General features: G+C 48.9%; 1 protein-coding gene across 1 annotated transcript in view; it reads right to left on the reverse strand.

Moving 5' to 3' along the window:
* GRIK4 (glutamate ionotropic receptor kainate type subunit 4) overlaps window positions 1-12,930 on the reverse strand; it is a 285,803-nt gene that overhangs the window by 10,162 nt on the left and 262,711 nt on the right. The window contains exons 14-17 of the mRNA XM_090027057.1: window positions 6,666-6,775; window positions 3,862-4,035; window positions 2,952-3,117; window positions 534-759 (exon numbers count right to left, since the gene is read on the reverse strand). Coding sequence (XP_089883183.1) covers window positions 534-759; window positions 2,952-3,117; window positions 3,862-4,035; window positions 6,666-6,775 — 676 coding nt within the window. The remainder of the gene's footprint in view (window positions 1-533; window positions 760-2,951; window positions 3,118-3,861; window positions 4,036-6,665; window positions 6,776-12,930) is intronic.

Consider the following 12,930-nt stretch of genomic DNA (forward strand, 5'->3'; position numbering starts at 1 on the left):
TAGGGACAATGTTTTCTAGTTTTCTTTTCTTTTCTTTTTTTTTTTTGCAACCACAATGACTGACGGCATTTTATTTCTTATAAAAGACAATTAAAGGCAAGATTCCAGGAGCAGGGGCTTACAAAAAACACCCAACATCAAAAGGCTTGTGATAAAAATCAATGGAGTTGGCAGCCTCTTTTAAGGCACTATGGTGGAAGACAAGGCAGAAAGTGAAACTAGCTTGCCTGGTTTCACTCCCAGCGCTGAATGAGAGGAAACATAGTACACAAAGAGCACAAATGCAGAAAAATAAGATGCACACTTTTTTTTTTTTTAATATATATAGGAAACATCATTTTAAATGATGTGGGGGCAGGCAGATGAATAATTAAAATGCGTTTGATTTTCTTCCTGACGGCATCTCTGAAATGAAAGGGACACTAGGCAGATCAGCGAAACGCGGCATCAGTTCTAGAGCTGTTTCTGCCTTTTAAATGCTCCGATCCTCTGCAGACAGCTGAGAATGACTATAATTTTTCTTCACTGCCTACCGACTGGCATGCCAATCCCGTAGCCCTTGGTGTCCAGAAGGCCCCCGACCTGCGTGAGGTTGCAATTGCGCTGACGGTAATACTCGTTCATGGTGGACTCCAGCAGGAAGGCATAGTTGGAATTCAGCACCCTGGCGATCCCTTCCTCCGTGCTCTTTACAAACACGCTTGGCTGCTTTGAGTACATGTAATTCCACATCCGTTGGTACGTCTGGTAACGGGAGTTCTGCAAAAGAAAGGGGAGAAGAGGAGCCATTGGAGCAGCACTGCCTGGGGGGCTCTGCCCCAAGTGAAAACGTGTACCAATATAAGGCTGGGATTTTGCAAGGAGTCTAAGGGGTTTGGGTGCCCAGATGTGCACTGCTGCCATAGGTTCCCCTGATGTTTTAAGGCCTCAAAACATTTTTTTTTAAATTGCAAAACCTTAGATGAAAAATGTTTCTATGGCAACATTTTAAGACAACTGATTCCAGCTGGAATTGCTCTTGCTTGGTTGGTTTGCTCAGAGACCAACGCACCTTCCTGTACAACAGTCTTAGCCCAGTCTTGCCAGAAACAAGGTGGGAAATGAGAATGACACCGCTGAAGGGTCCAGGAACGACTGATGGGGCTGAGCTGCAAAGTCTGCATCTTGATCCAGTCTTTGAGACTTTCTGGATGTGGCCTTCTGATTCATCAAGTCATGGGTCTGATCCAAAGCCTACTGAAGTTAACAGGAGTCTTTCTATTGACTTCAGGAGGACCATGATGACGCTTATAAGGACATCTGAGCCAGACCTCCCTTACAGTTTGCAAGTGTTTGATTTTAGAGCTTGGGTGCCAGCCCATCCTGGCTGCATAAAAAGGGGAACGGACACAGCTACACTTACACTGCTTGAGCTAAATGGAGAGCAAAAAGTCAACAAAGAGCAGAAATGGTAATATTAATTCCAGTTAAAATGTACTCCGGTTTAGTGTTTCCATGTTTTATTTTTGTTCTTTAACATCTGGGGCCTCTGTCTCCCCAGATCTCACACTGTGGCTTTTGCCAACATAAGACAAGTGCAAAGTGCAGGTAAAATGCTGCATTCTGATTCAGCCCTGCATCACCCCCGCTTGTCATTCAACTTATTCTGGTTCAGATGACTAGGAAAGGTGCATGGCAATGGAGAACTGAGCCCTTGATTTTTACACTGCCAGTTTCCCTGAAAAGAACAGGGCTGATTCAATGCCTGAGGTAGAGTCTTCTTTATTTGCTTGTGCTACATTTGGCTTTTCTGAGATACAGCAATCTGCTTAAGCAGCCCTTTTCCAAATCTCTAGGGTCTGCAAAGTTGGGCTGGAAAGATCAGATTCACTCAAGAGATTTCTGGGCTTCCTATTTCAATTCAGACTGAACAGAAAGCAAGAAAAGCTTGCTCCTCTTGGTGCTTCAGCATTTAATAAATAAATAATCCCCAGACTGCGTTTTGTGCATTCAAAGCACTGGTCAAAAGGTTAACCTCCTCATTGCTGCTGAGAGCAGGAAAGTACAATCACTCATGCAGATATGATGGGCCTGACCGCTAACAAAGCTTGATTTGCATCAAGTAGGTATATGTATCCATGGGAAAGATCAGGGTTTGCTGACACATTTTTTCTTACACACACGCACACACTGAGCCATGCATATGCAGAAGATAGGGCCGTGTTAACAATGTAGAGACATATCAAAATTTGGCTGCAAATACCCGGCTGTCAGGAATGGTATTATCAAGGGGCTCTGGCATACGGCTATAAATGCCATTGCTACCCACTCCCTGTCGTTGTGTGCAGGATCTCAGCTCCTGGGGCTTCGCCTGTGTGTCCTGCAATGTTGTCCCACAACCCTACCCCTTGAGGGTGTCCAGGTTGTGTCTGATTGGATTCCTTCCAAATCCCCTCACTCCTCCTCACTTCCTATCACTTCTCTGAGCTCTGGCTTAATCCTAAACCCACTTTGGTGCTGCTCACAGTGGGAGGTAGACCCGGGTGCACAAGTTCAATTAAAAAGCAGAGGATTCAGCCCACTCAAAATGCAACTGAGGAAAACAATCGCTCGTCTTGTAAACAGCCTTTCCAAGAGCAAACTCGTCTTTCTGCACCCTGGGTGCAGCCTACTGCTGTTTCTTTCCAAGTTCTCAGTTTACTGGGTGGGGGGAGGCCTTGACATCCCACATGTATGGACTGCACGTACACAAATGCAATCACATGCATCATCTCATCTCGTGGCAACCAGGGACGATGAAATGGATCCAGCTGCTACAGATGCCACCTATGCAGGACTAGAATGGAGCGTGCTGGAAAGAGCCAGGTTCATATCCTGGGTAAACATCTGATTTTAAGAGAATGTGTCCCCGACTTTCCCACCCCCCACACACCCTCCCGCACTCCCGGTTAACAAAAAAAAAAGGGGTTTACTTGGAAGAAGGTCATGCTGGAGCCTCCGTGAATGGTGCCGTACTCGATAGCTGTCTGGTCAGCGAGGTCATCCACCGATTCTATTGGCACATCCATACGTTGCACAGTGAGGAAGGCTGCCAGGTTGGCTGTGTAGGAGGAGATGATGATCAAGGTGAATGCCCACCTGGAGAAGGCAGGGAGAAGAGAAGGTCAACTGAGATGCCTCTAGGGTCTGAGTTGGTCTCGGCCCTGCTCCAGACCTGGGATAACAGGCTTGATCCTGGGAAGTGCTGAGTACCCGCCACTCCCAGCAAAGGCCCATGCATAAGTTAAAGATGCCCAAAGTTCTTTGGAAACACAAATCAATCTTTATTTGAATCCTTCAGGCCAAATTAAGTGGGTTTAGAGCTTAGCAGGTTAGTGGCACATTTGCTTGGAGTCTATCTTAGGTAGGCAGGTAGCAGAAGCAGAGGCCACCTAGTTTTCTCCAAAAAGGGATGCCCCTCTCTGGCAAGGCTCCCAGGGGCCTTGTGTTTGCTTATTCCTCTCAAGTGACAAACCAGAATGGGCCTGACTGCTCAGGTTAAGAGGTCAGGCAGTCTACCACCATGGCAGGGCTGGTGTTTCATGGCAAGAGGACTCGGAGGCTCAGGAAGCAGATGAAAGACCACCCCATTATGTGGACACGCTGGAGCAGAGTCCTCAGAAGTGCAAGCCTGATGAGAACATGCCGGGCATCAGAAACATGCCGATCCGGAGCTGCTTGAACTCCTGAGGGTCCTCTGTTGCTGGCCAAACCCTTAGCAAATGGTACCACGGCGCTGCTTGATTGCACGACTCCAGAATGCTACAGTGTTTAGCAACGATTCTGCACATCCTGAACCGTAACTGGAGGCTGTTTAAAGGTGCAACAGGAGTGTCTCCTTACCAGACTCCGCTGACACACCGTGTGGATAGCGCTCGAGGCGCGATGGTGGACCCTTGCTGCATGAACCCCCCGACTGGAAACCACAGGCTGTTGCCGAGGGAGTACTGATTCACCAGGAGATTGCACCTCCCTTGGGAGCAGGGATGGGGGCTGTACCACTCGTACGGTGTCAATCTGCAGTGTCAAGAAACAAGACATGAAGAAACACTGATTGCAAGGCAGGCAGGGGGGATAGAAGTGGTGAATCCCTCACTATCCTGGAGGCAGAATCTCTAGGCAGGAAGCTCTTTGCTGGCAAATGGTGCCAGGAGGCTCATAGTGACGTTGTGCAAAATGTTTGCAGTAACACCCGGAAGCCCCCAGGCTTTGTAATAAGATCTGCAAAAGGTTTGTGAAGCTTTCAAGCAAATCCCAGCCTGGGCCTCTGCTTTGCACAGATGACAACGCAAGTGTGAAACGCACATGGATCAGATGCGAAATCAGGTGCCATCCAGCGGTTTCCGCTGTGTTTCTCCAGTTGGGGAATTAATGCCAATGGGGAGCTCTAAGCCAAACTCAAGGCGGGCAGGTCAATACCAAAACAGAAAAGCCAGGCAAAGGTCTGGCATGGACCAAATTCAAATCCAAAGTGGGGCACTGCTGTTTTCAAAGAGCCCCGGACTATACCGAGCTCATGGGAACAAGTCAGGAATCTGCATGGAGCACGTTGCGAGATGGTAGCCTGTGCTAGATAAATGTGGGCTGCCAAGGCAGTCAGGGAGTCATCCAAATGACTACTGCTCACATCTCCAGACAAACATCTGCTTTGCTTATGGGCTAAGACTCCTGCTAGGGACTGGCAGAGCTCATGGGCATCAGAGACGAAGAGCAATACAGGCACCCTGCCCGTGAATCAAAGTGGGACTCGTCCTCCACCCCGAGCCCTTCTACTTCCTCTCCCTTCCGCTCTTCATTCCACCCCCTGCTTCCAAACTAACATATCACTTCTCCCCTCCTCCTGCTCGGGTGGAAAAATCTTCTGAGAATGAGACTTGCTCCCACTGCCAGCATCTGGTCTCGGGCATACACAAGCTGTCTGGTCTGGCTGGAGAGGCTATTGCACCTGCATCAGTCTTAAATTGGGTTTCACATAATGTTAATTGGCATTAGGAAAACCAGAACCCAAAAGGCTTGGCTTACTGATCTTATGGGCCAGTTACTCTTCCACCTATTAGGCACCTAAGTGCCATCTAGTCCACCCTACTCAAATCCCTGAAAAACTGCCAAAACCCAAAGCAATGGGTCCTTTGGGTCTCTGTTTTTTCTGAAGGGATGTTTTTTTCATTGAATCAAGCAGGGTGGAATAGGATCACATTCAGACACCTATCAGATGGAATAGGACCGAGCCCTATGATCACAGCTTGTGTTGGGAGCTGGGTGGGGACTTCACTGCCTCACACTGAGATTAACCGAAGTACGGTCTGTGTCTTGGTTTCTTAATCTCCTGCGACTCCAGGGAGGTGGAGCTAATCTCGGGAGGCTTCCCTTACTGGTTTTCAATAGTGTAACGTCATCCTGATAGAGGCTTTTCGGCAACTCACAAAGGTCACAAAGCCCAGCTGTGAGCTGCAAACTCCCAGGCACCTTCAGAGACTATTTAATATGGGCCAGTCTTCATGGACAACATGCAGGAGCCCCACTTCAGAGGATCATGTTTAAAACATGGAGAAGAAGGTTAGGGTAGCTCAGTCTGGAGACAGCGTCTGACTGCATTATTAAATGGTTTACAGAGCTGTGTTACTGAGGCTATAACAGGAGTCTGAAAACTATTAAAACCCTGTCAACATGACAACGTTAGCCAAGCCAGGGGACCTAGCAACAGCATGCTTCTCTTTTGTAATGAGGACTGGGTATTTGCTGCGCCCCGCATGAGTATTTAAGCCTCGGGCCTATCTTTAGCGCACCGCCAGGACATACTCACGCCGTGTCTGAGGAGCCCATCTGTGCTACCAAGCAGAACCACTCGGGTATAGGGTCAAGGCAAAGTGGAATAGCAGCAAGGTCATTCTTGCTGCAATGGGGCATGTGCTGCCAGCAAGCACTCCATGATACACTTTAAGCCTGATTTACGTGGGCCATACAGAAGCTGACTCATTGCCCATCAAGCAGGACCTGGGTAAACCACAAGGCTCTAGAAAGATGCCGATGCATTTTTTGTACAGGCAGGAGATGCCAACCCAGGCATGGGAAATGGTTGCAAATTCATTTTAGGAGCTCAGTGCTTTGCCATCGCTGCCTGGATCGACCGGCCTTGTTGGTTTCTATTCTTATGCCCTCTGGGACTTCCAGGCTGCTTCTGGCACGAGCCAAGACCAATGCAGCCAACCACATGCACCCTAGTCCTACTGATCTGCTCCTGCCCCTGTCCTATTGTGGCAACGAAGGCAGGGCAAACGTGTACCTTACAGATGAACTAAATCAGAGATGCATAAGCTTTTGTGAGTTCAGGCTCACTTCATCGGCTGCTGTGAAAGGAGAATTGTGACCCTGCCAGCTCTCCTTTCTGGGGGGCACTGGGCCGCCATGGGCATCAGTGGGACGTGCCTTATGCATGGATCTGCACTGCCCACACACAGACAGGGGCGGACAGAGGAAAGCTGGTGCTAGGATCCCCTTACCCCTGGTGTAACCACTCCCGAACTTTTGTACAAGTGCTTCCCCCCCAGCCGAAGCCTTCCCCATAACCCCCCTCCACCAGTTCTCAGCTGCTGACACTAGGTGGCACCATCAGGACGGGAAAGGAACGGCAATGGAGGTACCAGTACCGAGCGACGAGGAAGAGCACGCAGCTGACCGCCAGGTAGGCAAGTAACATGAAGAGCCAGACACCAGGAGAAAAGGGATCCAGGAAGGAGAAGTAGCCCGGTTTGCGCCCCTGAGATGGAGACAAAAAAGAACCCAGTGGGTTTCCCTTCTTTTTTAACATCAAAAAGTCCCATTCTACAGAATAATACAAGGAACCACCCAGAGCGGACGTGACTGTGAGCGGCAATAAGGTGAGGCTAGGAAAGGCGAACCACAGATGGAACAGTAAATGACCTCGGGGAAAGCACGAGGACAGACAGAAAAAAAAGGAGCGTGGTATAAACCTATGCAGCAACTCGCTGGCCACCAGGCACCTCCCAACACAGCAGCTGCCATCTTCGTGTGCAGCAGGAACACAGGCAGAGGGGAATAGCCAGGACGGGTCCCCTAAGTCCAGCGCCTTGTCTCTGACAGCAGCCAGAATTTGTCCCTAGTGGAAGCTTCTTCCTGGCCCTCATTGACTAGCGGCTGGCTTTTGCCCTGAAGGTTTGTAGCCCCCTGAGCAAAATTCTCTGCTAATTTAACTTAACTGAGGGTGACCTAGCAGTTTTATCCTACATTTCTCTAGCACCCTTTCAACCTGTGGGCCCTTAAAAGCACGAGCTCCAGTTCTGCAGTCTTCAGTCCGCACAATCAATCCTTGCAAAGTAACCTTGTTGTAGGATAGGGGAACCTTCCTGTGTGCAGAAAGGAGGGTTTGATCACGCAGGTGAAAAAATGAAAATGGGAGATAAATGTTTTCCCAGAGTTCCATGCAAAAAAGGGAAGCATTTGGCCATCTTTTCCTGCTGCCCTTTCAATGTTACTTTTCTGCAAAATGCTTATTTTCCTAGCAGGCAATGTGTTTCTTTTATCTTGTGGAAAGACTTGATTGTTGAAACTGTTCTGTGTTTTCAAAAATATGTCAGACCCCTAAAGCCCACATACAGAGCTCTACAGCACCTCTGAAATGCAGCCACCTCTGGGGTGGAGAGGGCATCCATCAATCAGCTTGCCCGCCATTGGGAGAAAGAGGGGAAAATGGAGCAAAGCAGTCAACTCCAGCTGTTCTGGACTAAGCTCCACTGAGGCTTTAATGTCGCTGCAGAGAAGGGAAGAGCTAGGCATTGACACTCCCGCAGGCACCGTCGGGGCTCAGCACTTGTATAGACAAACTGTTTGTTTTTAAGTAGGAAGATGGAAGGATGAAGGGCTTCTCCAACCCAGCTGGGATTTGACCCTGTGGCTCACAGGCCTGCGCAACTTCTGCACAGACGACTTGGTTCATCTTGCTATCGATAGCTATTTCTCTCCAATAGCATGCCTGATCTCAAAGCCAGCTAAGCGTTAGATCCCCTGCAAAGCTTCCTATATTCAAGTCAGGCTAGAAAAGGCCTCCCTCCCCCCTGGCCCTTCTTCTGGAAGATTTCCAGGCTGCAAGAGTTGGACCCCGAGACTGGTCTATGCAACCATTTGTTAGGTCTCGGCTGGGTCCTCTGCTCATTTCTTACTGCTCCCTTGCTCCGGTGCCTGCTGTAGGTTGACACCAGCATTTGCTGAGCTCGGCTCACTTAAGAAGCAATTCTTCCGGTCTGGTGTTGGGAAAAAGCTTCCTGGGAGGTAGCTGCCCAGTGAAAAAATGGCTGGATCAACACAAAAGGCCCAGCCGAGGAGTCCTCTTTGACGCGCAGCCGTGGCGTACTCCTCTTGGTCCCCATAAACTAACAACAATTCACCATCCCTCAACCCAACAGCGGGGCATGTTGGCAGGGCAGTTGAGGCATCGTGCTCTAGCTGTAAAGGTATGCAAAATTAAGTCTCACTCTGGATCCCTGCTGAAAGCCGTCTCCAGTCAACCCAGCTGCACCTTGCCATAGTCATTCAGCTTGGGGTGTCAGAGGTAGCAGACGTGTTCCCTTATCCACCTCTGGCCTCGGAAATGGGTGCGCCTCAACCGCATGAGCCCAGCGGGCTGTCAGGCCCTTCACACCTGGAATCTCGTTAGCCCCACGAAACCTACTCCCATCACGGATCAAACACCCAATTTGTCTTTAACGGTGTTTCATCCTAAAATAAAGAATTTTTTTTGCACAACATTTCTAAAGAAAGGGAGCTGTAACTTTCCCCCCGCAAGCCCAGAAATGTGCCATGAAGTGAAATCTTCATGAAAAGCTTAGATTGGTACTGCAATGCATTGATTTGGAGCCACACTGGATTTATACAGATTTTTTAACTTGGGAAATTCAGAGAAACGCTCAGGATTTTGCTGACAAACGCACCCATTTGGGAGTGAAAAACCCCTCTGCCCAATTTGCTGTGGTTCTGGGGGGCATTTCAACCTCAAGGCAGTAACCGGGGCCACTACAATCTTCCTTAAACCCTTTAAGGCAAACCAGGACCAAGTTTCAAGCTGCGATGAACCAAACTAAACCACTTATGCCAATACCCCAAGCTGTGGAGAATTTTAAGGTTGGGATCCGAACACTAGCATTTGGGCCCGCTTATATTTTCACCGGAGTCTGGGCTTGTTTCTTTCGTGTCGACACAAAAAAGCAAGGTGAAATCCAGTGTTTCTCGCTTGTTTGCTCCAAATTCCCAGGTCAACTGAAAACCCGTCCTCAAGAAAAGATGCCGTTCCCACTGCGGACTGTGCACCAACATGATTTGCTTCTTCAAAACACAGCTCTTTTTCCTTGTCTGGGCTCTACTGTGTGCGGCATAACATGCAAGTGAATAGGACAGGAAAGAACTGTGAAACAAACTACATTCTTCTTTTGTTCCTTCTTTCTTTATTTAGTTAATCACCACACGGTGATCTATCCTTCTTTGTATCCTTCCCAGAAACTTGGAGACAGGCAAGATGAATGTGTGACAGCCAGCACTTGGAACTGAACCAGACACCTCCAGAACTAAACACATCATCTCGAGGCTTCAGAGGCTCCAGAGCCAGACATGGGGGCGGGGGGAGATAACAGCTCTGCGTTTTTCTGCAAATGCCCTGATCCTCGAATGACTTGTGCATCACTACTGAGTTAGAAAGGAAGTCCTCTGCCTCTCCTGGGGGTCTTTTCATCACCTTGGAGAAGAGAGTACCTGGCACACAGCATGGTGATGGTACAAGATGCCACGTCAGCAGCAGGTCCTACAAAGCTTCGTGTCGTTCAGAGACCTGTCTGGTGCTGAGCAGGGAACACTGATGTGGTTCTGAACCTGCCCTCGGGCCCAAAACAGCCCTTAAAAAACCTGCCTTTTCCAATGATGTCTATCTGAAATGATCCTTGTTGGCTCTACGACCAGGGGAAACAAGGAGCTGAAAAGGATGTGCGTCATTAGAGAGGGTCCAGCAGAAATGGTTCAGGGGCTGGGGAAGGTAACTTATGAGGAGAAGCTCAAGGAACAGGACTGATTTAGTCACCTACGGGGAGATTGAATAGCAGCTTTCAAATACTTGAAGGGTGGGTTCAGAAGAGGATTGAGCTGGACTCTTCTCAGTGGTGGCAGAGGACAGGACAAGGAGCAATGGGCTCCAGTTGCAGCAAGGGAAGTTGAAATTAGACATTAGGAAGAACTCTCTCACTAGGAGGGTGGTGAAGCACTAGAACGGGTTACCCAGAGAGGTGGTCAAGGCTCTGTCCTTGGAGGTTTTTAAGACCCAGCTAGACACAGCTTTGGCTGGGATGATCGAGCTGGGGATGGTCCTGCTTTGAGCAGAGGGTCGGACCAGATGTGACCTCCTGAGCTCCCTTCCAACCCTCATTGTCCACGATGCTATGACTGTACGAAAATGGCATGCATGAAATTCTGTATACTCCAAGAGAGTCTCCTCCTCCAAGGCAGTTCTCCAGATAGGTACATACGGTTACCTCTGGCTTCTTAAATACACTGCCAAGACTTTGTAAATAGCCTTGGTAAAAGAAAAAAAAATAGCTTAGCCTTAAAAAGTCCAGGCGTAGAACACAGTGCTAGTAATGGTTTGGACCTGCCAGGTGTCTTAAGTAATTCAGGGGTGCCAGAGATATGGCACTATAAAAGGTAGCATCATGACAATTGAGAGCTGCTAACTACTCTTCTGGATCTGGAGGCAGCAGCACAGAGGCTAAAACAACCATTTTCCCAGCGCTGACAGTGTTCTCAAATCCAGAAGTGATCGCACTTCCCCTTTTCTGACTCCCATTTAAATAAAGTCCTTTCTCTATGTGCTGCACCGCAACATCTCATTTCTCCAAGAGTAAATAAAGAAATTCTGCTTCCTGGAGTGACAGAGGCTCCGAAGAGGGAGAGCAAAGTGGGTTGAGGGTGTAGGTGGGAAAGGTATAGCCTGCTGAAATGATCGGCTGACCCGTGACAGAACTGTAAGTAGTTTCTGCAGCAGGTGAGTAAGTATGAAGGTCTGCGAGAGTGGCTAGTTCATGAATCTTGATGCCCCATCTGGACTCGGGTTCAGCCTCCAGACCCTGGCTGGGACTGCACCCTGACTCCCGGGTCTGGACTCAGATGCCTGACTCCAGGCCTAACTAGTCAGCTTGAATGCCAATGGCCCCTTCATGGAAGTCAGGGACCAGGAGGCATTGCTACCTGCTGCGATGTCCTTCCGGCCAGCTCCCCCTTTGGCAAATAAGTGTCTTCGCTATGTTTCTGGGGCAGTTTATCAATATGTTACTGCAGCGAAGGAAATTGTATCAGACAAGCAGAGCCTGACAGCTTGAAGTTGGAAATTGAAAGCTGGCCAATGAATAACCCTCGCGACCCAGCAGAGATGCTTGTTTCTGTTTGTTTTCAGCTGGAGTCATTTTTAGGTTGGCGCTGTATGTTCTTTTCATTCACAGTAGCAGCAACGAAAGAACTGCACACCAGAGGGAGAATAAAGATATTCTGCTCCCACGGAGGGTGCCAGCTATTGCTTATCTGCTTTTTTGAAGCTGGGAATGAAAATAGGTGGTGTATGCCTGGTATTTTTAGCAGGCTCCAGTAGGGCTTTGTTAATTGTGAGAGCTGCTCTCCCTGTTACAGAAGTGTGTAAAATGTCCAAAAGCTGCTGTGGGGCTTCCTGTACATCTTCAACTGGAATCGAAACAGTGCAGATACCCTCCTCATCACATCTTGGAAGATTTTATGGGCCTCCAGGTATGATGGTGCTGAAGGGACCGTCGCCTCCCTCGGAGATGGAGGCAGCAGCTACTGCTGCGTGCACATCCTTGCCGTGGGACTGTTCCTTCTCCTTGGAGACTTCCTCTATCTGCTGAGCGTCTGGGAAAGCATGCCTAAGGCTACATCCTTTCTCTGCCTCTAAGCAGCTCCAGAGGTGACGCCCTCAAGCTACAGCCACAACGAGGAGCCCTGGGGTCCAATATGGCTGTGTAGGATTGCTAGCGATGAAAGGAATAGGGACGCAACACGGAGGGGACGAGGGGATGGGTGACTATGCAGCTCCGAGGGATAGCTGGAATTCACATAACTGTCCCAGCGTGCTACCAGCTTAGTAGCAGGTGCTCACATAAACAGGTGCTGATAGCCATCTCACAGTCTGGCTATGCGTTCAAGGGGCTGTGTCCTTGATAAATGGTACTAATTATTGTGTACAGTGTCCTCCCCACGCTTCTCTGATTCGGGATGTGAAGTCTCCTTGGGAAGAGACTGAAACAGTGATTTTGACTACTTCTGTACAGAAGCCCTAAGAAAGGAATGACCTCCAAGATTAGAAGAGGAAGGATAGGATCACAGAAAATTAGGGCTGGAAAGGACCTCAGGGGGTCGCATCTAGTCCAACCCCCTGCTCAAAGCAGGACCAGCCCCAACTACATCACCGCAGACAAGGGTTTGTCTATCTGGGTCTTAAAAAGATACTTTTCCCCTACAATTCAAGGGTTTATCCAAGGGTATAGGTTGTAGCTGTGTTGGTCTAAGAACATAGGCAGGCGAGGGTCTTTGGGTAAATCTGATATCTTTTATCCAAGGAAGCCACTGAGGTAATTAAAGGCTACAGAGGGATATTTCTGGATACCACAGGGGGAAGAATTGCTTCTCACCATCCATCTGTGTGGCACATCGCATAATGGCAACTCACAAGCAGGACTCTAATCCAATATCCACAAGCAGGACTCTAAAACAACCATTAATTGTATCCTGCTCTGCTCTGCTCCTGCTACGTCCTTCCCCCCAGTCTGACAGAAGACAGCCCTCTTTCCAGTCTAAACACATCTGCTGAGAGCTCAGAGTCAATCTTTCTCCCCCACCCCGCCAGTCTTT

Source organism: Crocodylus siamensis, chromosome 14 (genome assembly GCF_052110815.1).
Source record: "Crocodylus siamensis isolate JL-2025a chromosome 14, ASM5211081v1, whole genome shotgun sequence".
In the NCBI taxonomy this organism is placed as follows: Eukaryota; Metazoa; Chordata; order Crocodylia; family Crocodylidae; genus Crocodylus; species Crocodylus siamensis.